The sequence below is a fragment of the Cherax quadricarinatus genome, chromosome 94, assembly GCF_038502225.1.
Source record: "Cherax quadricarinatus isolate ZL_2023a chromosome 94, ASM3850222v1, whole genome shotgun sequence".
Taxonomy (NCBI): Eukaryota; Metazoa; Arthropoda; class Malacostraca; order Decapoda; family Parastacidae; genus Cherax; species Cherax quadricarinatus.
The window spans coordinates 1,627-28,992 of NC_091385.1; the positions used below are offsets into that span (position 1 = coordinate 1,627).

The 27,366-nt window shown below is 39.5% G+C and overlaps 1 protein-coding gene across 1 annotated transcript; it reads right to left on the reverse strand.

Annotated features, from left to right (window-relative positions):
• Positions 1 to 2,029: 2,029 nt before the first annotated feature.
• On the reverse strand, positions 2,030 to 26,697 carry Lipt1 (Lipoyltransferase 1). Its single transcript, XM_053794315.2, has 6 exons — positions 26,081 to 26,697; positions 17,238 to 17,349; positions 15,305 to 15,412; positions 13,292 to 13,502; positions 7,525 to 7,658; positions 2,030 to 2,858 (listed from the first exon to the last, which is right to left on the reverse strand). Exons 1-6 carry the CDS (start codon positions 26,521 to 26,523, stop codon positions 2,673 to 2,675), a joined length of 1,194 nt encoding a protein of 397 aa, XP_053650290.2. The 5' UTR covers positions 26,524 to 26,697; the 3' UTR covers positions 2,030 to 2,672.
• Positions 26,698 to 27,366: the final 669 nt, after the last annotated feature.

The window sequence follows — 27,366 nt, forward strand, 5'->3', positions numbered from 1 at the left end:
TTAAAATGTTACAGAATTATGAGATAAGTTGGTATTATGGCTAAGTGACTAAATACTAGTTGTGAGTTTAGCAATGTGAATGCTTTTGTTTTGGCACTAATCTAAGTCTGCCCGAAATGCCTAGCCATGCTAGGTGTTCTAGTGGTACACTCTGTAATTATTATTTTACTACATGTAAACCACACAATAACCAAATTCTGTAAACTCAGCATTGTAATCCTTATAGAGAATAAACTTTGAATTTGAATTTGTATATTTATTTATCCTCTTTTTCATAAAATATGTATTACTTATTACCAAATCTCTTTCTACACATAGCTCAATTAAAGACTCCCCATTTACAGAGTGAACTGTTATCTAAAATAAGAATTAAAATAAGTATATCATGTCTATCAGTGTTGCCAACAATCCTGCCATCCAAAAGGGTTACAGGTAGTTAATAATGGAAGGTTTTAATCTATGTGATCATAGTAAAACAAAGAAATTGATTTGCAATATGTGATGCTCATTTTGGAACTGTTTGGTAACCATTATTTTTCACATTATATATTTTAGGATAGTCTAATAAGCCACAGAATTGGTGAGGTTTGAACTCCATCAGTTCCATGGTTTGTTTGCAATTGCGTTATTACGATTTTGTGAGTTCTACCTGGAGTATACCTAGAGAGGGTTTCGGGGATGAAACCCTCGATTTAGTGAACTTTGGAAATCTGGAACATGTGCAAAGTCAAGATTTGTTTTTGCCATAATGATAATAATGGAAAATTCTGAAACCAACAAGCATAATTTGTCTCGTGCACAACTACCATCACCTGCCTCCTGCTCTTCCCCATCAACCTCTAAATTCAGTGTTCAGTGTGTCAAAATTTAATCGGTCTTTAAAAAAATTATAAAATATGTACTTCACATACTATAGTGTACATTTTCTTTCAAATACTATACAGTGGACCCCCGGATAACGATATTTTTTCATTCCAGAAGTATGTTCAGGTGCCAGTACTGACCGAATTTGTTCCCATAAGGAATATTGTGAAGTAGATTAGTCCATTTCAGACCCCCAAACATACACGTACAAACGCACTTACATAAATACATTTACATAATTGGTCGCATTGGGAGGTGATCGTTAAGTGGGGGTCCACTGTATAGGCAATACCATACTAGTATTATTGTATATAGTAGTTTTCAACCCTTAAACTGTCCAAACGTAGATCTACGTTCATGTGCATAGCGCTCCGACCATGATTTTCTCCATTTGAAAGTATGTAAAAAAAAACGTAGATCTACGTTTGGAGCCTCCTGCATGTGGACGTAGATCTATGTTTGGAGCCTCCCGCATGTGGACGTAGATCTACGTTTGGAGCCTCCTGCATGTGGACGTAGATCTATGTTTGGAGCCTCCCGCATGTGGACGTAGATCTTATGTTTGGACAGTTTAAAGGTTAAATTATTGTACTATGCAAACTTAGGAAATGCCAAACACAATATGTATACATACGTATATAGGAAAGCTTTAATATATTATTATTATAATCAAAAAGAAGCGCTAAGCCACAAGGGCTAGCTTTAATATAATGCATAATATAATGCATAAGCAAATTGTGTTGCAACATAGCCATCATTAGTTTTAAAATATCTTCCATGTATGGTTTTTTAATGGGGCTCTTGAGCCAAGGAATTGGAGCTATGACCTCCTTCCTCAGATCAAAGCTGATTTACTGCTATTCCTCAAGAAGTGTGTGGCCTCTTACTGGTTGAGAACTTACCATGATTGTAACACACAGTATAACCCATTATATTACTAAAATTAACAGATCCATATATAAATATACACCTACCATCCGACTTACGACTTGCTCGACTTACGACCACTCGACTTACGACCGTGTTTTTTATGCCAAATTTCTGGGAAATAAACAACTATTTGTGTTGTACACAGTGTTTATCCTAAACCTTACAGTATAAAATACAGTACTAACAGCATAAAAAGTAAAGTAAAACATGAAATACCAAAAGAAAACATTAAAATAAAGACATTACAAAAATGTTTCGTTGATATTCAGTAGTAAAGTTCGACTTACGACCGGTTTCTCGGAACCGAACTCGGTCGTAAGTCGGATGGTAGGTGTATACGTATACGTATACAGTACTTAATAAACTTATCACATCGATATTTCACTATTATATAAGCAGCAAAGTACAAAAGTTTGTCATATTCTGAACATTATTTAGTAAGTGAAGAATATTTCTAAAAGTCCCATAAAGAATATAACACAATACTGTAAGCACAATAAATTAACTCAAAACTGAAGCTGAAACATTAAATGTTTTAGTCAAGAGACCATTCTCAAACTGACTCTATAGATGTTACAATGTGTAAGGGATACCGGGAGAGTTTCATCAAAGGAACTGGAACAAGCCTTCCCTCTTTATCTGGATCAAATGTGATTGTCTCTCATTCCCCTATGAGAGGGTCGAGCTTCTCCATGAATATATGATAAAGGTTGAGGACAAAACAATGTTTACGGCTTCATCTCTAATCTGTAAATCAGCTGAAGCAGCCCCATCACTCACCAGTGTATATCTATATGTATATATGTATGAAAATAAACCCTGCTACCAAAATAAATATATCTTCAAAACTATCTCAAGCTCAATGTTTATCCTTCAGTTTACATCACAGAACGCTGGTTCCGAAGGGGCTGTGGAAGACGCATTCGACTGGCTAAATCATTGAAAATTGCAGGTGTGTACTGTGATCCCTTTAATGCCCCACCAATTTCATTAATCAGGTCTGCAACATCTGGACAAACATCTTGACTTGCTATTTTTACATCCTCAACCTTGCCATGGTAAACCTGAAAGTGACACACCAATTACCATATTATTGATATACAATACTAACAAGTTAATAAGGCAGAAGCATCATTTGGATATTTTTATTACTAAATATCCAAATGATGCTTCTGCTTTTTCAGTTGAATGCAGGCTACTATAACACTGTAGACAGTAAAAGTGACATGAACCGTTCTTCAGCTTTGACATGTGGTAATCTGTCCTGCAGGCTACAGAACTCGCCACCAAGTACATCAAGGATGAGGGACTGGTCACCTCAATTACTTCTACTGTCTCCAGTCTCTTCTACTGTCATCTATGTTCAACTGGAAGGGCCTGCCTCATAGCTGAAATATTTCAGCAATAAAGATGTTAGATAAAAGGACACATATGCAACTAATGCAAGAACCTCCTCAAAACAAACCCCTCCATCACACAGCTGCTGCTGCTGCTACTACTACAACTATTACTACTACTACCACCACAAGTACTACTATTACTACTAGTATTATTACTACTAGCTACAAGTATTATGCCTTGCACCTCACTCTAATACCTAAATCAATACCCTCCATTCACTCACACCACTGAGCAACCTACATTTACGTAACAATCAATTCTAATATAAATCCCAGTCTGAAGTACTTTGACAGTTGCAGTAGGACCCAGACACATAATACTAGGCACAAAAATTTCTATGACATTCCCTGTGTCAGGCTAAATCTTTTCAAAAACTCAGTGTACATACAAGGACCCAAAATCTGGAAAAAACTGCCAGAAATCTCCAGAACCACTGACTCTGCTAGCATTTTTAAAACTGCAGTTAAAAAACACGTTATCTCCTTAACCTATCCCAGTCGTCATAAATACATATGTAACAACTACAGTGGACCCCCGGTTTGCGATATTATTTCATTCCAGAAGTATGTTCAGGTGCCAGTACTGAACGAATTTGTTCCCATAAGGAATTTTGTGAATTAGATAAGTCCATTTCAGACCCCCAAACATACACGTACAAACGCACTTACATAAATACACTTGCATAATTGGTCGCACTGGGAGCTGATCATAAAGCAGGGGTCCACTGTATACATGCATTTGCTCAATATCATGATCATAGGTAAAACATTATAATCAATATGTGTATACTTACTCTAATATCTGTAATCTTCTCAAATGTTAATCATTTAATGTGTCCAATGTAATTTCTCTCTACCAAACTTATTAAAGCCATATAGCATGAATTTATAGAATATTCAATTCTCTTGTATTCATTGTAAACTCATCTAATGACCATATGTACAAAATTACCACACTGTTATTGCCTTATTAATCTTAAGTTAGTCTTAAGTTTGCCCGAAATGCTCTGCATATAAAGGGGCTTTTGGAATGTATACCCAATTTTTATACTCCTTTGTATAAACATGTATCATGCTGAAATAAATTTATTATTATTATTTTTATTGTTATAGGTAGTAGGTTGGTAGACAACAACCACCCAGGGAGGTACTACCGTCCTGTGGTAGTAGGTTGGTAGACAACAACCACCCAGGGAGGTACTACCGTCCTGTGGTAGTAGGTTGGTAGACAAAAACCACCCAGGGAGGTACTACCGTCCTGTGGTAGTAGGTTGGTAGACAACAACCACCCAGGGAGGTACTACCGTCCTGCCAAGTGAGTGTAAAACAAAAGCCTGTAATTGTTTTACATGATGGTAGGATTGCTGGTGTTTTTTGTCTGTCTCATAAACATGCAAGATTTCAGGTATGTCTTGCTACTTCTACTTACACTTAGGTCACACTGCACATACATGTACAAGCATATATATACACACACCCCTCTGGGCTTTCTTCTATTTTCTTTCTAATTCTTATTTTTTTTTATTATCACACTGGCCGATTCCCACCAAGGCAGGGTGGCCCAAAAAAGAAAAACTTTCACCATCATTCACTCCATCACTGTCTTGCTAGAAGGGTGCTTTACACTACAGTTTTTAAACTGCAACATTAACACCCCTCCTTCAGAGTGCAGGCACTGTACTTCCCATCTCCAGGACTCAAGTCCAGCCTGCCGGTTTCCCTGAACCCCTTCATAAATGTTACTTTGCTCACACTCCAACAGCACGTCAAGTATTAAAAACCATTTGTCTCCATTCACTCCTATCAAACACACTCACGCATGCCTGCTGGAAGTCCAAGCCCCTCGCACACAAAACCTCCTTTACCCCCTCCCTCCCACCTTTCCTAGGCCGACCCATACCCCGCCTTCCTTCCACTATAGACTGATACACTCTTGAAGTCTTTCTGTTTCGCTCCATTCTCTCTACATGTCCGAACCACCTCAACAACCCTTCCTCAGCCCTCTGGACAACAGTTTTGGTAATCCCGCACCTCCTCCTAACTTCCAAACTACGAATTCCCTGCATTATATTCACACCACACATTGCCCTCAGACATGACATCTCCACTGCCTCCAGCCTTCTCCTCACTGCAACATTCATCACCCATGCTTCACACCCGTATAAGAGCGTTGGTAAAACTATACTCTCATACATTCCCCTCTTTGCTTCCAAGGACAAAGTTCTTTGTCTCCACAGACTCCTAAGTGCACCACTCACCCCTTTTCCCCTCATCAATTCTATGATTCACCTCATCTTTCATAGACCATCCGCTGACACGTCCACTCCCAAATATCTGAATACATTCACCTCCTCCATACTCTCTCCTTCCAATCTGATATCCAATCTTTCATCATCTAATCTTTTTGTTATCCTCATAACCTTACTCTTTCCTGTATTCACTTTTAATTTTCTCCGTAAGCCATGCGTGTTGTAAGAGGCAACTAAAATGCCGGGAGCAAGGAGCTAGTAACCCCTTCTCCTGTATATATTACTGAATGTAAAAGGAGAAACTTTCGTTTTTCCTTTTGGGCGACCCCGCCTCGGTGGGATACGGCCAGTGTGTTGAAAGAAAGAAAGATTTTTATTATTTGTAATGGCTTGACAAAGCTCCTGGAGAGTGAAAAGTTGCACCTGTGTCCTTTTATCTAGCACTTTCATAATTCACTCCATCACTGTCTTGCCAGAGGTGTGCTTATACTACAGTTGAAAAAAAAATCTGCATCATATCAGCACTCCTCCTTCAGAGTGCAGACACTGTACCTCCCACCTCCAGGACTGAAGTCTGGCTCACAGGTTTCTCTGAATCCCTTCATGTTACCAGGCTCACACTCCACTCCAACAGCACATCAAGTCATAAAAACCATTCGTCTCCACTTGCTCCTATCTAACATGCCCACTCATGCTTGATGAAGTCCCAGCCTCTTGTACACAAAACTTCCTTTACTCCCTTCCTCCAACCTTTCCTAGGACAACCCATACCCAGCCTTCCACTACAGACTTATACACCCTCCAAGTCATTCTATTTTGTTCCATCCTCTCTAATGTCCAAATCACCTCAACAACTCTTCCTCAGCCCTCTGGATAATACTTTTAGAAACCCCGCACCTCCTTCTAATCTCCAAGTTACAGATTCTCTGCATTATATTCACACTGCACATTACCCTCAGACATGACATTTCCACTGCCTCTAGCCTTCTTGTTGTAACACTCACCACCCATGCTTCACACCCATATCAGTGTTGGTACCACTATATTCTGATACATTCTTCACTTTGCTTCCATGGATAACGTTCTTCGTCTCCACAGACTCATCAGTCTGTCGAGACGAAGTACTTGGGACACTTGTGCAGTACTTGGGAATCCACAGACTGAGGAGTCTGTGGATTCCCAAGTACTGCACACGAGTTACCAGTATTAATATGGTATTTTCATTTAACATACTGTTTACCCATTGAGTTTCCATACATTAATGGTAAACTAATACTATGAATAAGATATGCACTGCACTCTGTGTATACTTGCCTATATATGTGTGTATGTGTGTATTTGCATATATGTATGTATGTATGTTTGTGTGTAGGTGTATACACATATTTGACAATTGCAACCACAGTTAGGTGAGTATAGGCAAGTACACAGACAGTACAGTATTTTTTTTTTTTTTAACACATCTGCCATCTCCTGCCGAGACAGGGAGACCCAAAAAAGAAAAGCACTTTCACCATCATTCACACACAATCACAGTAAAATATAATTATATGAAAAAAATTCTATATTCTTTTTTGATAACAAAATATTTTGTTCAAAATTCTATGTATAACTAAAGGGATTCTCCACTTCGAGCTAAATCCCATGACAATAATGAAAGGCTCTTGATTCAGGAAACTGCAGCTACCTGCCACTCCTTGAATCAAACCTCTCATTTCAAGCCACTGTATGACTTATCAAGTTAAGAATTTCTCAATGAATGTAAAGACCAGAGGCCTAGCTTCTCCCTACAAGCCCTGTGAGGGCGGGGAATGTGGCTAGGCCTGGGGACACTTGGTCCCAAACATGAGGGGGTACTTGTACCTCCTCCCATGGGAGACTTACATCTCGAGACACTTCCCGGATAGGGAGCCAAGGCCGGGTCACCACTACTTGGAAAAGACCCGAGCCGGGAGAATACCGGCGAATAAGAAAAAAAAAAAATGAATGTAGAGATAAACTGCAGTAAACTGCAAAACTGAATACAGTACTACAGTATGTAAATCTTAGTTCTTTCTACTTAATGTATTTTAACAATTTACCTGCACTGCAATGTTGACTGTAGTATTATGGGCCACACACTCAGGAACTGTAACTGGACGAGTAATAGTGAAGCGAGGCGTTTTATTATGCAACCACGAATATGAAGACAACTCAGCCTCCACTTTAGCCAGTCCTAAGAAAGGAGGGAATGCAATAATTTAGCCATCCTATTGCTTATTAGTTAAAATATTTGTCAGTCACTATACCTCATGGCCGTGACCCTTAGAGGAAGAGGGAGGTATCTCGACTCTCAGGAATGAGCTCTAAGGTATTGGTCCTATCCTTCGCTTCCTTGGATCAAACCTGATTACCTCCCATTCCCCAGGCATAAGAGCTGTATGACCCTTCGAGTTTAGTGCCTACCTTGATTATATTATTGTTAAATCTCAGAATTGTGTTTCTGGGCATACTCAGCTCCTGGCCCTTCTGGAACTTCAAAACTTGGTTGGCATGTACTAGCTCCTAACCTCCTCTGGGCCCTCTCTCTATGAATATAATAGCCTTGTGGCTTTGAAGGGAACAGAAAGATAAATTCCATATGGCATGTATCTGTTGTTCAGGTAAGTTGAATGAAGATGTGGATAAAGTTCTGTATTTATGTTTTGGATACGCATAATAGAAGCTTGGATATAAAGACATTCTGAAGACAAGTCTTTTATTTAGACTGTTTTGCTCAGGGTTGAGCTTCATCAAGTAATACACAAGATACAATATATACATACACCTGAGTATACTGTAGACTGTATACGTGTTTAAAAATGAAGAATCTTATATCATCTGCCAGTGATGTAGGTAGCAGAGGACTCCCATCAGCCTGCTGGTCAAATATTTATGGCTGAACTATTCGATTATAAGCCAGGTGTTTCCCCATAATGTGTTGAAATGGTTTCTCTAAGCTGAGAGCACCCTGGTTTTTATCAAGTGTCTGTTGTGCCAATCACCAATTCCCAGCACCTTTCTCTAGTTGTCCTCTCCACTTATAATAAGTATGGCATCCTGAGATGCCACAATGGTATGCGAGATCAGTGACCATCCGCACAACATACACTACCAAACAGAACAACGGTGCTCTCAGCCCAGCACAAAACTTGACACACAATCTTGTATGGGAAATGTCTGTTCAATAATCAAACAGCAACTCAAATTTAAATAGGTAATGTACCAGAAGGCTGATTGTAATAAAAACTCACTGCCATGTCCTCACAAATAAGATTTTTTATTGTTTTTACCACTCTGAGTATACATATAAAAAGTATCCTCTAGATGACTAGATGAAACCTGACCCTGAGTGAAATGTAGTCCCAGTGAAAGTGTGACTAGTTAATGGTCCAAGTTGGACTAAAACATCATCATAGGTTGCTTTCTCTTATGTGCGGGTTATATGTGCATTTTTATACCCATCCATGTTGGAATTACTCCTCTACAGCCTATAATAAGAGTAATGCTGATATTTTCTGCAAGACCCATATATTTAGTACAGCACAGTGCCTGGGGAATGGGAGGGAATTAGCTTTGATCCAAGAAAGGGAAGAAGTTCAAGTCCTTGGATCAAGAGTCCCTCACGAACATCAAGGAACTTCACTTAACTGGACACCCCAAGACACATATAGTTTAGCTCATTTCTTAATATAATTATAATATGTAATACATAACTAATTTTGGGTATTGAAGTATATCTCAAGGTTCAGTACTTTTCTCCCCTCAAAAGAGGTGCCTGTATGCTGGTAAAGGTCTCTTGATTGAAGGAATTGGAGCTGCCCTCCCTTTTCTTGAATCAAACCTGATTACTTCTCTTTCCCCAGCTACTGTACGAGCCCTTTGGGTTAAGCGCTTACCCACGAATATAATAGTTCTCTAATTTACCACTAATAAAAATTACTGCTAGAGAACTTTAATACATCCCATGGTATGACCCTAACGGGTTCAGTGCTTCCCTCTGAATACATAATTCAGTTATCAAACAAATTAATCATGGTTATAATACTACATTTGTGAAGACTACTGTAATTACTTAAAATAGTTTAAAAGACCCATATGGGATTCCTGTATCATATTATATCACCTGATACAAATTAACCAAATATGTACTGCCTCTCCTCACTTAGTGATGTACTCGTTTACCAACGACTCGGACTTACAACGAGCTCTCTGACCAGTATCCATACTTAAATAATGTATGTTAGAGCTGATTTCCTCTATTCTGTTTATTACAATATACAGTACACTACTGTATAAACATTTAAAATATACAAAATGTTATAAATAGTACAAAGGTGACATTAAAACAATATCAAAGATGGTTGACACAAACCCACTACCATTATAGTATGCTCCTCACTTAGTGATGAATTTGTTTACCAATGTGGTCTTAGGAACAGAACTCAGTATGCTCCTCACTTAGCGACAAATTTGTTTACCAATGTGGTCTTAGGAACAGAATTCCATTGTTAAGTGAGGAGAGGCTGTATTGCATTTATCTAATTTAAAATATACTACTTCAAAATCATCCACAATCCTTTTCACATACAGTATTGTCTTCACATGTATAATCAACATGAGATGCTCACTGTATACTCATATGGTCCATTAACAAGGTAAAAACACAGAATATGGTTCACAGTCCTCAAGAAAAATATGCCGAGTCCTGAATCCTTTGCACTCACCTCCAGCTCCTTTCTATTAAGATACTATTCCTCTTTGCCCCATGCATAAAATCACTGTCCCCCTGTCATCTTTGACATTTAACAATTCAAAATATTTTCTCCATCTCTTCCATACCAACACCTCTCCATCTAAATTACCAGCACTTCTGTTAAGCTGTCAGGTACATTTGCTCGTCAGGTCTCCTCGTCTTCTCAATCTCTTAATATATTTTTCTTATTTTTATTCTCTGCAATATTTGCTGCTGTCTTAACCATTTTTTTTTTTTATTATTATCACACTGGCCGATTCCCACCAAGGCAGGGTGGCCCGAAAAAGAAAAACTTTCACCATCATTCACTCCATCACTGTCTTGCCAGAAGGGTGCTTTGCACTACAGTTTTTAAACTGCAACATTAACACCCCTCCTTCAGAGTGCAGGCACTGTACTTCCCATCTCCAGGACTCAAGTCCAGCCTGCCGGTTTCCCTGAACCCCTTCATAAATGTTACTTTGCTCACACTCCAACAGCACGTCAATTATTAAAAACCATTTGTCTCCATTCACTCCTATCAAACATGCTCACGCATGCCTGCTGGAAGTCCAAGCCCCTCGAACACAAAACCTCCTTTACCCCTTCCCTCCAACCTTTCCTAGGCCGACCCCTACCCCGCCTTCCTTCCACTACAGACTGATACACTCTTGAAGTCACTCTGTTTCGCTCCATTCTCTCTACATGTCCGAACCACCTCAACAACCCTTCCTCAGCCCTCTGGACAACAGTTTTGGTAATCCCGCACCTCCTCCTAACTTCCAAACTACGAATTCTCTGCATTATATTCACACCACACATTGCCCTCAGACATGACATCTCCACTGCCTCCAGCCTTCTCCTCACTGCAACATTCATCACCCATGCTTCACACCCATATAAGAGCGTTGGTAAAACTGTACTCTCATACATTCCCTTCTTTGGCTCCAAGGACAAAGTTCTTTGTCTCCACAGACTCCTAAGTGCACCACTCACCCTTTTCCCCTCATCAATTCTATGATTCACCTCATCTTTCATAGACCCATCCGCTGACACATCCACTCCCAAATATCTGAATACATTCACCTCCTCCATACTCTCTCCCTCCAATCCAATATCCAATCTTTCATCACCTAATCTTTTTGTTATCCTCATAACCTTACTCTTTCCTGTATTCACTTTTAATTTTCTTCTTTTGCACACCCTACCAAATTCATCCACCAATCTCTGCAACTTCTCTTCAGAATCTCCCAAGAGCACAGTGTCATCAGCAAAGAGCAACTGGGACAACTCCCACTTTATGTGTGATTCTTTATCTTATAACTCCACGCCTCTTGCCAAGACCCTCGCATTTACTTCTCTTACAACACCATCAATAAATATATTAAACAACCACGGTGACATCACACATCCTTGTTTAAGGCCTACTTTTACTGGGAAATAATTTCCCTCTTTCCTACATACTCTAACTTGAGCCTCACTATCCTAGAAAAAACTCTTCACTGCTTTCAGTAACCTACCTCCTACACCATACACCTGCAACATCTGCCACATTGCCCCCCTATCCACCCTGTCATACGCCTTTTCCAAATCCATAAATGCCACAAAGACCACTTTAGCCTTATCTAAATACTGTTCACTTATATGAAACATATAACATATTATTTTTATTATTTTATTATCACACCGGCCGATTCCCACCAAGGCAGGGTGGCCCGAAAAAGAAAAACTTTCACCATCATTCACTCCATCACTGTCTTGCCAGAAGGGTGCTTTACACTACAGTTTTTAAACTGCAACATTAACACCCCTCCTTCATATATGAAACATATAAGTGAACAGTATTTAGATAAGGCAAAAGAGGTGTTTGTGGCATTTATGGATTTGGAAAAGGCGTATGACAGGGTGGATAGGGGGGCAATGTGGCAGATGTTGCAGGTGTAAGGTGTAGGAGGTAGGTTACTGAAAGCAGTGAAGAGTTTTTACGAGGATAGTGAGGCTCAAGTTAGAGTATGTGGGTGTGAAGCATGGGTGATGAATGTTGCAGCGAGGAGAAGGCAGGAGGCAGTGGAGATGTCATGTCTGAGGGCAATGTGTGGTGTGAATATAATGCAGAGAATTTATAGTTTGGAAGTTAGGAGGAGGTGCGGGATTACCAAAACTGTTGTCCAGAGGGCTGAGGAAGTCTTGTTGAGGTGGTTCGGACTTGTAGAGAGAATGGAGCGAAACAGAGTGACTTCAAGAGTGTATCAGTCTGTAGTGGAAGGAAGGCGGGGTAGGGGTCGGCCTAGGAAAGGTTGGAGGGAGGGGGTAAAGGAGGTTTTGTGTGCGAGGGGCTTGGACTTCCAGCAGGCATGCGTGAGCGTGTTTGATAGGAGTGAATGGAGACAAATGGTTTTTAATACTTGACGTGCTGTTGGAGTGTGAGCAAAGTAACATTTATGAAGGGGTTCAGGGAAACCGGCAGGCCGGACTAGAGTCCTGGAGATGGGAAGTACAGTGCCTGCACTCTGAAGGAGGGGTGTTAATGTTGCAGTTTAAAAACTGTAGTGTAAAGCACCCTTCTGGCAAGACAGTGATGGAGTGAATGATGGTGAAAGTTTTTCTTTTTTGGGCCACCCTGCCTTGGTGGGAATCGGCCAGTGTGATAATAAAAAAAAATTATATGTTTCATTGTAAACACCTGGTCCACACACCCCCTACCTTTCCTAAAGCCTCCTTGTTCATCTGCTATCCTATTCTTACCCATATAATACTCTTATCTGCTCTCCTGTACTTCCTCACCATATAAATGCACAAATACCAAGAACCATTCTCAAAACTTTTTAGATTAAAACTAAATTGCTTTGGTTATTGGCATGACACTGACATGCAGTGCATACCTTTATTAACAATGCAATGCCCATACAATGGGCTTTATCTAATCTTGATAAAGCTACTGCATGGGCAAGGCCTTCTCATAATAAATATATGCACTGCATCCAACTGTCAGTTTGTCTAAACTTTTAAAATTACAAAATTCAGATATCCATAAGTATTTAGAAATCTAGTATTCCAGCTAAAGATAATAATTCCTTAATTACAGAAGGGATTACCTGGGAACCAATCATCAGTGGGATTTATCAATGTGTAGCCATTGGAAAGTTGATACATCTGCTGTGAGGAAGCGTCTATTCCTTTTGTGGAAGATTCTAGGTATTTGCGACCAATGCTTGAAATGAGCTTTTGTACCGAGATGTCTTCATTGGCATCGTGCAGATTCATTACCAGTGCTGGTATACTAGCTGTTGCTTTGCTCTGGATATTCTGTCCCAAATGAAGATAACATATAATATATGTATATTCATAACCCACACAGAGGAGAAAGAAACTTATGATGATGTTTCGGTCCGACTTAACTAGTCACGCACTGTGTAACTCATTAATGGTTCAAATCAGACCGAAACGCTATCAAAAGTTTCTTGCTCCTATGTGCGGGGTTATATGTGCATAATATAAGTTAACACTAGTTGCTCGTCTGACAGATGTCAAAAATTCAATGATCATAAGCTAACCGATATAGAACAAGAGTATAATAAATTATCGGAACACGGAGGCTTTAGGAAAGGTAGGGGGTGTGTGGACCAGGTGTTTACAGTGAAACATATAAGTGAACAGTATTTAGATAAGGCTAAAGAGGTCTTTGTGGCATTTATGGATTTGGAAAAGGCGTATGACAGGGTGGATAGGGGGGCAATGTGGCAGATGTTGCAAGTGTATGGTGTAGGAGGTAGGTTACTGAAAGCAGTAAAGAGTTTTTACGAGGATAGTGAGGCTCAAGTTAGAGTATGTAGGAAAGAGGGGAATTTTTTCCCAGTAAAAGTAGGCCTTAGACAAGGATGTGTGATGTCACCGTGGTTGTTTAATATATTTATAGATGGGGTTGTAAGAGAAGTAAATGCGAGGGTCTTGGCAAGAGGCGTGGAGTTAAAAGATAAAGAATCACACACAAAGTGGGAGTTGTCACAGCTGCTCTTTGCTGATGACACTGTGCTCTTGGGAGATTCTGAAGAGAAGTTGCAGAGATTGGTGGATGAATTTGGTAGGGTGTGCAAAAGAAGAAAATTAAAGGTGAATACAGGAAAGAGTAAGGTTATGAGGATAACAAAAAGATTAGGTGATGAAAGATTGAATATCAGATTGGAGGGAGAGAGTATGGAGGAGGTGAACGTATTCAGATATTTGGGAGTGGATGTGTCAGCGGATGGGTCTATGAAAGATGAGGTGAATCATAGAATTGATGAGGGAAAAAGAGTGAGTGGTGCACTTAGGAGTCTGTGGAGACAAAGAACTTTGTCCTTGGAGGCAAAGAGGGGAATGTATGAGAGTATAGTTTTACCAACGCTCTTATATGGGTGTGAAGCGTGGGTGATGAATGTTGCAGCGAGGAGAAGGCTGGAGGCAGTGGAGATGTCATGTCTGAGGGCAATGTGTGGTGTGAATATAATGCAGAGAATTCGTAGTTTGGAAGTTAGGAGGAGGTGCGGGATTACCAAAACTGTTGTCCAGAGGGCTGAGGAAGGGTTGTTGAGGTGGTTCGGACATGTAGAGAGAATGGAGCGAAACAGAATGACTTCAAGAGTGTATCAGTCTGTAGTGGAAGGAAGGCGGGGTAGGGGTCGGCCTAGGAAGGGTTGGAGGGAGGGGGTAAAGGAGGTTTTGTGTGCGAGGGGCTTGGACTTCCAGCAGGCATGCGTGAGCGTGTTTGATAGGAGTGAATGGAGACAAATGGTTTTTAATACTTGACGTGCTGTTGGAGTGTGAGCAAAGTAACATTTATGAAGGGATTCAGGGAAACCGGCAGGCCGGACTTGAGTCCTGGAGATGGGAAGTACAGTGCCTGCACTCTGAAGGAGGGGTGTTAATGTTGCAGTTTAAAAACTGTAGTGTAAAGCACCCTTCTGGCAAGACAGTGATGGAGTGAATGATGGTGAAAGTTTTTCTTTTTCGGGCCACCCTGCCTTGGTGGGAATCGGCCGGTGTGATAATAAAAAAAAAAATAATTAAAAAATATTCCAAAGGTAGATTAAGAAGCCAAGGATTCATTATAAACATTTAGCAGTAACTACCTTATCTCCCTGGAGAGCCAGCTTCATCTGTTGTTTGTTTGTTCTAACCAGCAAGGTACAGTGATGATAAGCTGACTGACGGCCCAACTTTGCTGCTGTCCCAGACACCTGAAAGAATAAAATTCTATAAGTGTAATATGTGTAAGTGTAAGTGCTAAGATATTACTCTACTGTACTCTTTACACTTCCAACTTCTGTAAAGTGAACCACAGAACAGGTGGGGTTTGAACCCATGGCGAGTCCCAGTGGTGGCTCGTCCATAGGAGCTGCAGAGCTGCAGTCCCCCCAGATGCTCAATGCCAGATGTATGACTTCATCAACCTTACGCTAAAATAACTTGCAACTGACAAATATATTACATGAAAAATCTGTTGTATGTTGTTTTCAATGTATTTATAAGCGAATTTTTTTTTTTTTTTGGTTGAACAAGATAAAAAAGATTAAAAGTAGAAGTTTGATGTGGTACGATAGTATAAGTATTACTGGCATTACATCTGGCAGTGAAGAGCTGCATTTGATAGAGCACACTACTTTAATAACGTTTATTATGCTGTTGTATGAGACTTGCAGTCATGCAGTCCCCCATTCTATTTTTTGACGAGCCACCACTGGTGAGTCCTAAAACTCACATGCCAGTGCTTTAACCGCTGGGCCAGCTGGCCCGGATTTGTTTGTAAATGTGTTATTAAGATTTAAGCAAGTCATTCTATTTAAGTAACTGGTAAACCAAGAATGTTTTGAGTAATCATGGTCACATGTCTTCAACAATTACAATATGTTTCTTACAACTGTGTATTCTACAACCTCACTGTAGAATCTGTTCCCCTGTATGGAGATACTAGTCTTGTCAAATTATTTATGAACTGTCTGTTAATATCTGTAAGGTAAATCCACCCCTTCAGGAGGGGCATTACTATAATATTGGTGAAAGATTTTTGATCCAAGGAAGCCCTTCTGTGATTAAACCTGTTTACTTACCTACAATTCTTCAGGTGATGTATGACCCCTACGTGTTTAGTGCTTCCCCATGTATATATAGTATAAAATAGTACAATACATAACTTTCCAGGTAATCTACAATTGTACACTAGTGTTCCACCAAACACTGTCCTACACTCACACCTGTCACTAATTTAAACCTATACGTGTGACTATGTGTGACTTGAGTCCTGGAAATGGGAAGTACAATGCCTGCACTTTAAAGGAGGGGTTTGGGATATTGGCAGTTTGGAGGGATATGTTGTGTATCTTTATATGTATATGCTTCTAAACTGTTGTATTCTGAGCACCTCTGCAAAAACAGTGATAATGTGTGAGTGTGGTGAAAGTGTTGAATGATGATGAAACTATTTTCTTCTTGGGGATTTTCTTTCTTTTTTTGGGTCACCCTGCCTCGGTGGGAGACGGCCGACTTGTTGAAAAAAAAAAAAAAAAAAAAAAAAAGTGTGACTACTATTGTATGTACGTACTATACCCTGAGAGTATACTAACAAACATCTATATTCCAGCACTATTACACATGCACCTGTGACCCAGTGTTACACCCTCATCTGTGACCCCTCTCTCACACTCGACTAAGTGATTTTGGCAGTCCTACACCCATGACTGACTTCCAACTATACCCTGTGATCCTGGCACAGTTCTACACCCATGACTGACTTCCAACTATACTCTGTGATCCTGGCACTGTCCTACACCCGTGACTGACTTCCAACTACACCCTGTGATCCTGGCACAGTCCTACACCCATGACTGACTTCCAACTATACTCTGTGATCCTGGCACAATCCTACACCTGACTGACTTCCAACTATACCCTGTGATCCTAGCACTGTCCTACACTCATAACTGACTTCTAACTATACCCTACAGTACAACCTAATATGATAGCTTTTGAAAAACCACATCACTCAACAAGCTGCTACATATGTACCTTGAAGTCCTGACCAATGATGATATCATCTCTGTGGTTGACGTGGGCTTGAATGCCGAAATCCTCCTGAAGTGCCTGACAGATAACCTCGAGATTTTCCTTTCTGTTGTACCTGTTGAGAAAAACACAGGTAACTAGAGGTTTGAATATGCAGGTAGTCAAAGACATATACCAACTAGATGCATTTCAGTCACTGTGTGACCCGATAGTGTTAGTTTTAATATCCATTTTGTACCCTATAGCCATCCTGTGAGCAGTAGTCAAAATATTATAGAGGCATATAATGGGTCCTGGGACTGGGCCACAAACTTTTGATAGTTAAACAAGTTAGACATAATGAACTATTTACATGTCTGAGAAAGGTATCCCTGTATTGCATAACCTATCCCCTGTAATGCAATACATGCAAAAGGAAAAGTGCAGAGTCCTGCACAAGTTTCTAATACGTATGTTCAGTTCATTAATCTTGAAAAACAAGATTGATGGACTGAGCACACTGACTCCAGGCTGAAAGACTGATTCCCTCAAAATTACTTGCCACTGTTTCAATACATTGGACTGAAGACACTGGCTGGCAAAATGTTTCCAGAATAAAGATACCTAAATGTTCCCCAAGTGTCTCATTTACTGGAAGACAAGAAAACTGTACCTACAAGTAATAACTCCTGCCTCAACATTCACCAAAAGTTTTAGCATCTTTTTAACACTAAGAAACACCGGTCATACTTGATCTCAAAATCAGTTCATTTAGTTAGTCGACACAAAATGTGAATACAATCTGAAAATTTCAGATATCATTAATGATGAAATCTTTTGCCATATCCTGATGGGTTTGCATGAAGGTGTTTCTGAAAAGCTGGATATTTGGACACTAGATAAGTTCCAGTGTATGGCCCTGTCTCTGTTCACACACTGCATTTGAAGTCACTGGCATCACTCTACAAACCAGGCCCGGTGGCCTGATGGCTAAAGCTCCCGCTTCACACACAGAGGGCCCGGCGGGTGGAAACATTTCGACGTGTTTCCTTACACCTGTTGTCCTGTTCACCTACATATTGATATATGTACCTATATATATTTGTACATGACGTTTTAAATAAAATATATAAAACAAAAAAAAGCAGCAAATAGGTACCTGGGTGTTAGTCGACTGGTGTGGGTCGCATCCAATCGCATACAATCCTCGATGACGCACTGACTTTCTTGGGTTATCCTGGGTGGCTAACCCTCCGGGGTTAAAAATCCGAACGAAATCTAATCTTATCTTACCATCAGAGATACCTATAACCTAGCCATCATAATATCTTGCAGTCTACTGACCTTGTTACTTTCTCTATAAATATGTTCAACATCATTATCTTTTAATATGATAGAGAACTGATCTGCTGATTCCTACCTGTACTGTGTTATTTCTAACTAGTGTGATAATCTCTTTCTGACAATGTTTCTTAATCTTTTGATTGAAAGAAAAAATTACATTCTCTGTATTTAATGCTGTTGAGCTAAGCTATCAACTTTGTCATGCTCCTGGAGTCCTCCAAAAGCATAAAGTGCTAAGATATTACTGTACTCTTTACACTTCCAACTTCTGTAAAGTGAACCACAGAACAGGTGGGGTTTGAACCCATGGTGAGTCCCAGTGGTGGCTCGTCCATAGGAGCTGCAGAGCTGCAGTCCCCCCAGATGCTCACTGCCAGCTGTAATCATTTTCTTATTATGTAGTATATCAGTGCCTGGCTACATATACAAACATGCTACTTTCAGATCTCAGCTATTTAGTGCAAGGAGGAAAGAGTCAGTTACAATGAAACTGAGGTCGTGGTTTCCACAAGCTAAAGAGTAACAATATGACAAACAGTTCAGTTTTAAGGTGGAAGCCCAGTTCTCAGTTTTATTACACCTCATGCTGGTTTATGATAACAGCACCTCTCATTCTCCCACTGTCAGTTAAGGAAGCCATCAACACAGAGTTCTTGACTTTCAGAACCAATCTTGACTCGTTCTGTTTAAATAAACCATCTCAGCAACCTCTCCTCTGGCCCATAAATTGTACCTACCATACCAACAACTGTGTCCCTAGAATTGGGTCCTCGTTACCATGGATGAAGGGTTCTCGAGTTACGAGCAAAAGAAAATATAAAGGTTGGAGGAAAAAACTGAAATGTTGGAAGAAAAGAGAATAATGCAACCACTTAAAATTTCCAGGTTACCCTTTGGGGTTACCTAATTATTCAAGATAGAAATGGATACAGTGAATAAATTAAGAGAATAGAAGGATAAAACCTGGGGAGACATGATAATGACATGCAAAATATTCAAATGCCTGAATAGGGTGGACTCGGATAGACTAAGGGGCAAGAAACAGACAGTTGGAAATTGACACAAATGAACCTCAAGGATGTCAAGACATATCTACTTAACCTTAAAATGGTCAGAAAGTGCAATGGCATTTATTTAATAATTCACGACCTCTGCACAAGGACATACTGCAAATTGAGTTTCTTGCTATGCACTTCAAGTACAACAAGTACTCAAGGACCCCATTGGAAATAAGTCACTTTTGACCTTTTTGTGTTATCCTGGGTAATTTACACATATATGTGGGTTGTGTATGTGGAAAATACTGTATATATTTTCTGGAAATATGGTAATTTATAGGTAAACAGATGCCCTATATTGTATTTTTAAAAGAAGTATGTTATCGAAAATGGGAAACCTGCGGCTGGGGAGGTCGGTCGCCATTTTCTTTGAATTTGGATTAGAAACGTTGGTGAAATAGGAAGAATTTTTCGTGCTCTAGAGGTTAAAATTGGGCTGATACCTCTCAAATAGGAGACGAAATTGTTGGGTGTGCATTACTGCATAACTTGAGATATCAGGCGACAGGACAGGACAACTCCAGGAACCTCAGATAAGCTGTCTAATTTATGTTTAATTTCTGGCCAGTAAAATTTTCATAGTGTATTATACATATAATACTACATATGATAATTTGTGTAACTGTATTTATATGTACCAGTACCTAAATAAACTTCCGATTGCCTAAAAAAAAAAAAAAAGTTGAAATGTCTCCACTACATTTGTAGTGTCGAGCCCAATATCCCACAGGACCCTGGAAATATCTGATGTGACTGTTTCCATTAGGGAATTTAATTCATCTTTCACCCTAAGTCGGGTTGCATGCGACCAACAGTAACAGCCTGGTTGATCAGGCCCTGATCCACCATGAGGCCTGGTCACAGACCGCGGCGCTGGGGCGTTGACCCCCGAAACCCTCTTCAGGTATATTCCAGGATACGTATTGCTAGGCGAACAGCAGGTACGATTAAATTTACCTACATAAGCCTTAGTGTTTTTAACTACATGTCGACAACGCCACCAAAGAACTAAGGTGGTGTAAATTTATTCTGGTATACACAAATCGACCTAATGACAGTGGAGGACAGGAGAGATAGGGGGGACATGATAATGACATATAAAATACTGAGAGGAATTGACAAGGTGGACAGACAATGTTCAAGAGATGGGACACAGCAACAAGGAGAGACAGTTGGAAGTTGAAGAGACAGATGAATCACAGGGATGTTAGGAAGTATTTCTTCAGTCACAGTAGTCAGGAAGTGTAATAGTTTGGGAAGCGATGTAGTGGAGGCAGGATCCATTCATAGCTTTAAGCAGAGGTATGATGAAACTCGTGGTGCAGGGAGGCGGGGCCAGGAGCTATGACTCAACTCCTGCAACCACAATTAGGTAAGAACTAGGTTGACCACAATTAGGTAAGAACCTGGTTGATCAGGCGCTGATCCACCAGGAGGCCTGGTCACAGACCGGGCCGCGGGGGCGTTGACCCCCGAAACTCTCTCCAGGTAAAGTCCAGGTACAGATTATCATACACAGCAGCATATGTGTAAAGTACCTAGAATAACCCAAAAAAGTCTGACAGAGTGACTTATTTCCACTGGAGTGCCACATTTCATAAAGAATTACAGAACATGGTTTCAGTTAGTTTAATGTTTATTATGCACCCCATACCCATCCTGTGGGCGGTAGTCAAAAGATTATAAAGGTACATAATGGGTCCAGGGACTGGACCCCAAAGTTATGATAGCTGAACAGCAGTAAGGCTGTGGACGTGCATAATGGCAAGTAGACCTGTCACAGATACGATATGTGCCAATGTGCCTACATTTATCAGACATCAACGCACGTTTCATATATCATGGTCTTGAGTATTGCACCATGACAATGGTCCCGGGGCTGAACCTACAAATATGCAAAAATCTGCAAGATACAAGCATTTCAATACTTGTTTCTTACCCCATTTGTAAATAATCTATAATTACATTCATGAGAAAGCGCTAAACACGTAGGGGTTATACTCTGCCTTGGGGTATGAGAGGTATTCACGTTTGATCTAAGGAAAGGAAAAGCCTCTCACCGGAATCAAGGATCTCCCTTGAACACTTCTATATTAATTTTGCTACACCAGAGTGTCTAGTTCATGGTCTAACACGGACCAAAACTTCGTCCCAAGTCTCCTACGTACGGTCCCCACAAGGGAGGTTCCTTGATGCTGGTGAGGGGCTCTTGATCTAGGGAATTGGATCTGTGCTTCTGATCCCTGAATTAAGCCTGAATACCTTCCATCCCCCCCCCCCACATGCGCAGTATAATCCTACGGGTTTAGCGCTCCCCATGATAATAATAATAATCCTACGAACGGGTTATTTGTATATTGTTTCAGACACGGTATTGTCTTGTTTCTTCTTTTAGTTTTGTTACTCCTATTATCATTGTGATTTCCTACAGGTGTAGGGAATAACCACATCCCTATGAATACATAAATTACTATCATTATACACCACAATACACGTCTCCAGATTTATCTAACGTTCAAATATTTCCAACTAGATGAGTTTTTTTTAAATATTTGTACTTAATAATAATAATAATAATAATAATAATAATAATAATAATAATAATAATATCTATTTCCACAAGTACATGTATAAGGTATACAGTCCTAGCTGACATCAATGACATACTACTATATAGAAGTTGCTTGTTATGCAGAGTATTTCCCGCAAATTAGGTCAGTTTAGTCCCAGGATGCGACCCATACCTGCCCACTTACCCATTATCTGATGGTTAAACACGCCGCCTTACTGATAAATAAGATTACGCCTCGTCACCTGCTCTCCTATAACAATCAGAATATTCTGCTGGATATTCTCAATGCTAACAGATTCCATTACCTCGTGTATAAAATCTATCGTATATAACGGAAAAAACATCCCGCATGTTGGGTAAACATAGTAAGCTTGGTTTAGTTATGTTAAAATAAAGTTTATTGATTAAGACAGACATAATATAGCTTATATTATTATAATTATAATCATGGGGAGCGGTGAACAATACAGATATATAAAAAACAGCGAATGTGATTTTAAAGAATTATTATTATTATTATTATTATTATTAGGAAGCGTTCAACTCCAATGGTTTATATGGCACCTAGGGAATGGGAGGCAATAATAAAAAATAATAATAATAATTTATTTCTTTGTTAAGGTTACAATGCATTTACATATAATTTGATTGGTGCAAGCAAAGCCACTATCATGCAGAGGCATTCGGGAAAAGGAGGGGCAATTATAGTTCCTTGGATCAAGAGCCATTCACCATCATAAAAACATTCTCCTCTAAACTGAAGTTAGAGAAATTGGCAGCTACACTTGCCTGAGAGGTACCAAGGTTGTGCCAAGACTAACAATGGTGGTGGTACTCCTGGCAGCCCCATGCTCAGAGAACATCAAATTATTATTATTATAGTTGTGAAACGTTTAATTCATAATGGTTATACATCGCCTGGGGGATGGTAGGTATGATCAGAGAAACATATGGGTACCTCTAATACCTTGCAACAAGAATGCTTCAAGGTTATCCCTCCCATGATGGTGGGTACCCTTGAACTATTACCACACTCCACCACACATATAAACTCCCTCAATAATACACATCCAGGAACTAGTACACTTTAATCTCAGTACTTAGTATATCAAATACTCAACAAAGAAAAAATTAGAGATAATGAGCCTGCGGCTTATGATACTGTCAAACTCAACACATGATGATCACGTGACGTTCGTAAGTAACTCCGGCAGAGTTCACGAGGAGAAACTCCACAACTGACTAATATTATTGTGAACAATGAACACCGCCACATGTGTGGTACCCTGATCTATATGACACTGTGACAAGAATTATAGCAAGCAAGATTTCAATCATTACTACCCTTCATTAGACAAACTGGAGCCTTGAAGCCAATGAAAGATTATTATAAGAAATTAAAGCTATCTTTCCAATTACTTATTTCCTAGGCACTGTAAATTCCTACAGGTTCTGCAATTTCCCAGATTAATATTAATCCATGACACAGGATCTTGACTGCCCTAGCAACAGCACCGGAATCTTGCCAAGGCGACAGGATCCAAGAGAACCCCCCCCCCACACCTGAATGTTTATGACTTGATTACAAAACCGGTTTTGTACACTTCCCTCCCTCCCCCTCCTCCTTATAGCACCACCTCTTAGGATTACACGTAGCTGTTCTCAAACTGTTCCACACAAAACCGAAATCTCTATTTCGATCCTATGTAAGGCAAGACGAGAGAATATTAGTCTAATTTTCTTTATATCGTTCCTATTCACCAGACGGTAACTATGTACCCCTCTAGTTCTGTTATAATAATCTAAAATAAAATCCTCGTGCGGCTGTCTTGCCTCATTAAAACATTGCGCAGCATACTGGGTGAGTAACAAGGTTTATATTTATATAGCGGCAATAAATGGCACTCCACGTCATGCCTGGGAAATGGTGGGGGTCACTGACCGTCTCATATACTGAAACCTCCTCCCACTAAAATATTACAATTATATTCATGGAGAAGTACTATCTATATTCATGGGGATCATTTAACTGTATTCTTTTCTACTCTGTATCATGTTCAAATAAATAAATAAATAAATAAATAAATATAGGTCCTGGGGAATGGGAGATTTGATCGAGGATACGCGCGTCACTCAAATACCTTAATTATTAAATCAAGAACCCTTAGTAAGTTCATTTGGGTACATATAAATACAGTCACATAAATTATCATACATAGCAGCATGTGTATTATTATTATAATCAAAAAGAATCGCTAAACCAAGCAGCATGTGCAATTACATAGGATAAACCCCCAAAAAAGTCAGTGACCTTATTTCTACTGACGTTATGCCTTAACCGGCATGAAAGCAACGGTTTAAATATCTCGTTACATTTACATTGCAATAATATAATAACAGACATGCATGTATGCATATATATGCTTGAAAAGATTAGTGCACATTAATCTAAGTTGCTCGATTATAAAGAAATAAGCGCTAAACCACAAGGGTCATACAGCGTAGAAGTTGCCCGAAATGCTCTGCATAACCAGTGGCTTTTTATATAGTATGTCAATGACATCAACTACGTCTGTAACATGGTCTTGTAAAAATAAATATTAATTATTACTTATACTTTATTATTTATACTGTCTTGGCAATGGGAATGGAGAAAACGAAAATATAAATGAATAACAATGGGGATGTAATAATAATAATATCTTCATTTACTACATGTACAAGGTATACAAGTACATGTACAAGGTATACAAGTACATGTACAAGGTATACAAGTACATGTACAAGGTATACAAGTACATGTACAAGGTATACAAGTACATGTACAAGGTATACAACATGTACAAGGTATACAAGTACATGTACAAGGTATACAAGTACATGTACAAGGTATACAACATGTACATGGTATACAAGTACATGTACAAGGTATACAAGTACATGTACAAGGTATACAAGTACATGTACAAGGTATACAAGTACATGTACAAGGTATACAAGTACATGTACATGGTATACAAGTACATGTACAAGGTATACAACATGTACAAGGTATACAGGTACATGTACAAGGTATACAGGTACACATACAAGGTATACAAGTACATGTACAAGGTATACAAGTACATGTACAAGGTATACAAGTACATGTACAAGATTATACAAGTACATGTACAAGGTATACAAGTACATGTACAAGGTATACAAGTACATGTACAAGGTATACAAGTACATGTACAAGGTATACAAGTACATGTACAAGGCATACAAGTACATGTACAAGGTATACAAGTACATGTACAAGGTATACAAGTACATGTACAAGGTATACAGATCATAGCTGACATCAGTGACATACTACTATATATTATTATTATAATCAAAAAGAAGCGCTAAGCCACAAGGGCTATACAGCTACTACTATATAGAAAGTCGCTTTACTCACGAAATCGTAATGGCTCTCTGACCGCGGGTTCAAATCCCGCCCGTGGTATGGTTAGAAAGTCGCTTGTTATGCTGAGCATTTCCCGCAAATTAGGTCAGTTTTCTCCCAGGATGCGACCCACACTAACACCCAGGTACCCATTTTACTGATGGTGAACATAGACAACCGGTGTAAAGAAACACGTCCGATGTTTCCACCCCTTCGCCGGGAATCGAACCCGGACCCTCACCGTGTGAAGCGAGAACTTTTGCCACCAGGCCACGGGGCCCTTGCTTGGCAGCGAGAACTTAAAAAGGAACACTTCATCAGGCCTATTGGCCCATGTGGGACAGGTCCATATCAACCCCCGGCTTAGACCAATGGCCCACCCTGTCAGGTCCAACTCACACCCACTCACATATTTACCTAACCACTATTTCATATATTTCATCACAAAATGAGGTATTACCTGTCCCTAGTGGTGAAGAAAGTGCAGTTAAGGTTGCCTTCATCATGATAGACAGCTCCTCCACCACTGTTACGTCTAACAACAGGTACTCCAGCACTCTCAAGGTACTGAAGGTTGGCCTCCACGTATGGGTTCTGGTGCCTCCCTATCACCACACATGGAGAATTCTGCCATATGAACATCACATTTCGCTTCTCAAATGACCAATTCTTGTAGAGCCAGTCCTCGAAAGCAAGGTTCGAGTAGATGTTTGTAGACTGGGAGATGAAAACTCCCCGATTGAAGGGGATTCTGGATGAGTCTTGAGTGCCAACGTTGGTGGCACACCCAACGATGCCAGTATTAGATAGATTAGTGCCACTACCTAACAGGTTAGTGCCACCAACCACTGCTCTTAGGGGAATGTTAAGGGACATATTCGCAATATTTCGTAGGGACATCATTTTGAATATAGGGATTTGATGACCAAATATACTCAAATATATGCAATGAATATATTATTATTTGATGACCAAATATACTCAAATATATGCAATGAATATATTATTATTTGATGACCAAATATACTCAAATATATGCAATGAATATATTATTATTTAATGACCAAATATACTCAAATATATGCAATGAATATATTATTATTTGATGACCAAATATACTCAAATATATGCAATGAATATATTATTTGATGACCAAATAGGGATTTGATGACTAAATATACTCAGATATATGCAATGAATATATTATTTTGGTAGCTAAATAGGGGACTAATATCAAATATTTCACTATATAACTTGTTCAAAGGAATACAATGAATTAGGTAAAATGGGGTTAAATTTAAATGTGGATTAATTAGTTTTAAGATATATTTCTGGACAAAAATACTGTCCTTAGGAGTTATACAAAATACCTTCAAAAGAATTTTAAATGGGGCTTAATTTGAGAATTTAAGCGGAATTTAGCAGTATTTGGTGACTCAGATAATATTACAACACCGGGGCTAGTTTGATGCTATTGGCTGAGATAATATTAGAGCAGATATAAGTTAGAGTTGTGTTAGAGCCTTGATAACTCTACATTCACTGCCTTCCAGCACTATAAGATGATCGTGTAATTCCTGTGTCATATGAAGCCACTTATATGTCTGGTGGAGCACTCCTAGGCCGTTCCGACGAAGACGCGTCTCGTACGTGTTTTCTCTTTTAACCATTGGATGTGTTGACGCCGTTAATAAGCACAAATAAAAGGCAAGGAGAGAGATAAAGGGGTGGAGAGGGAAGGAGCGT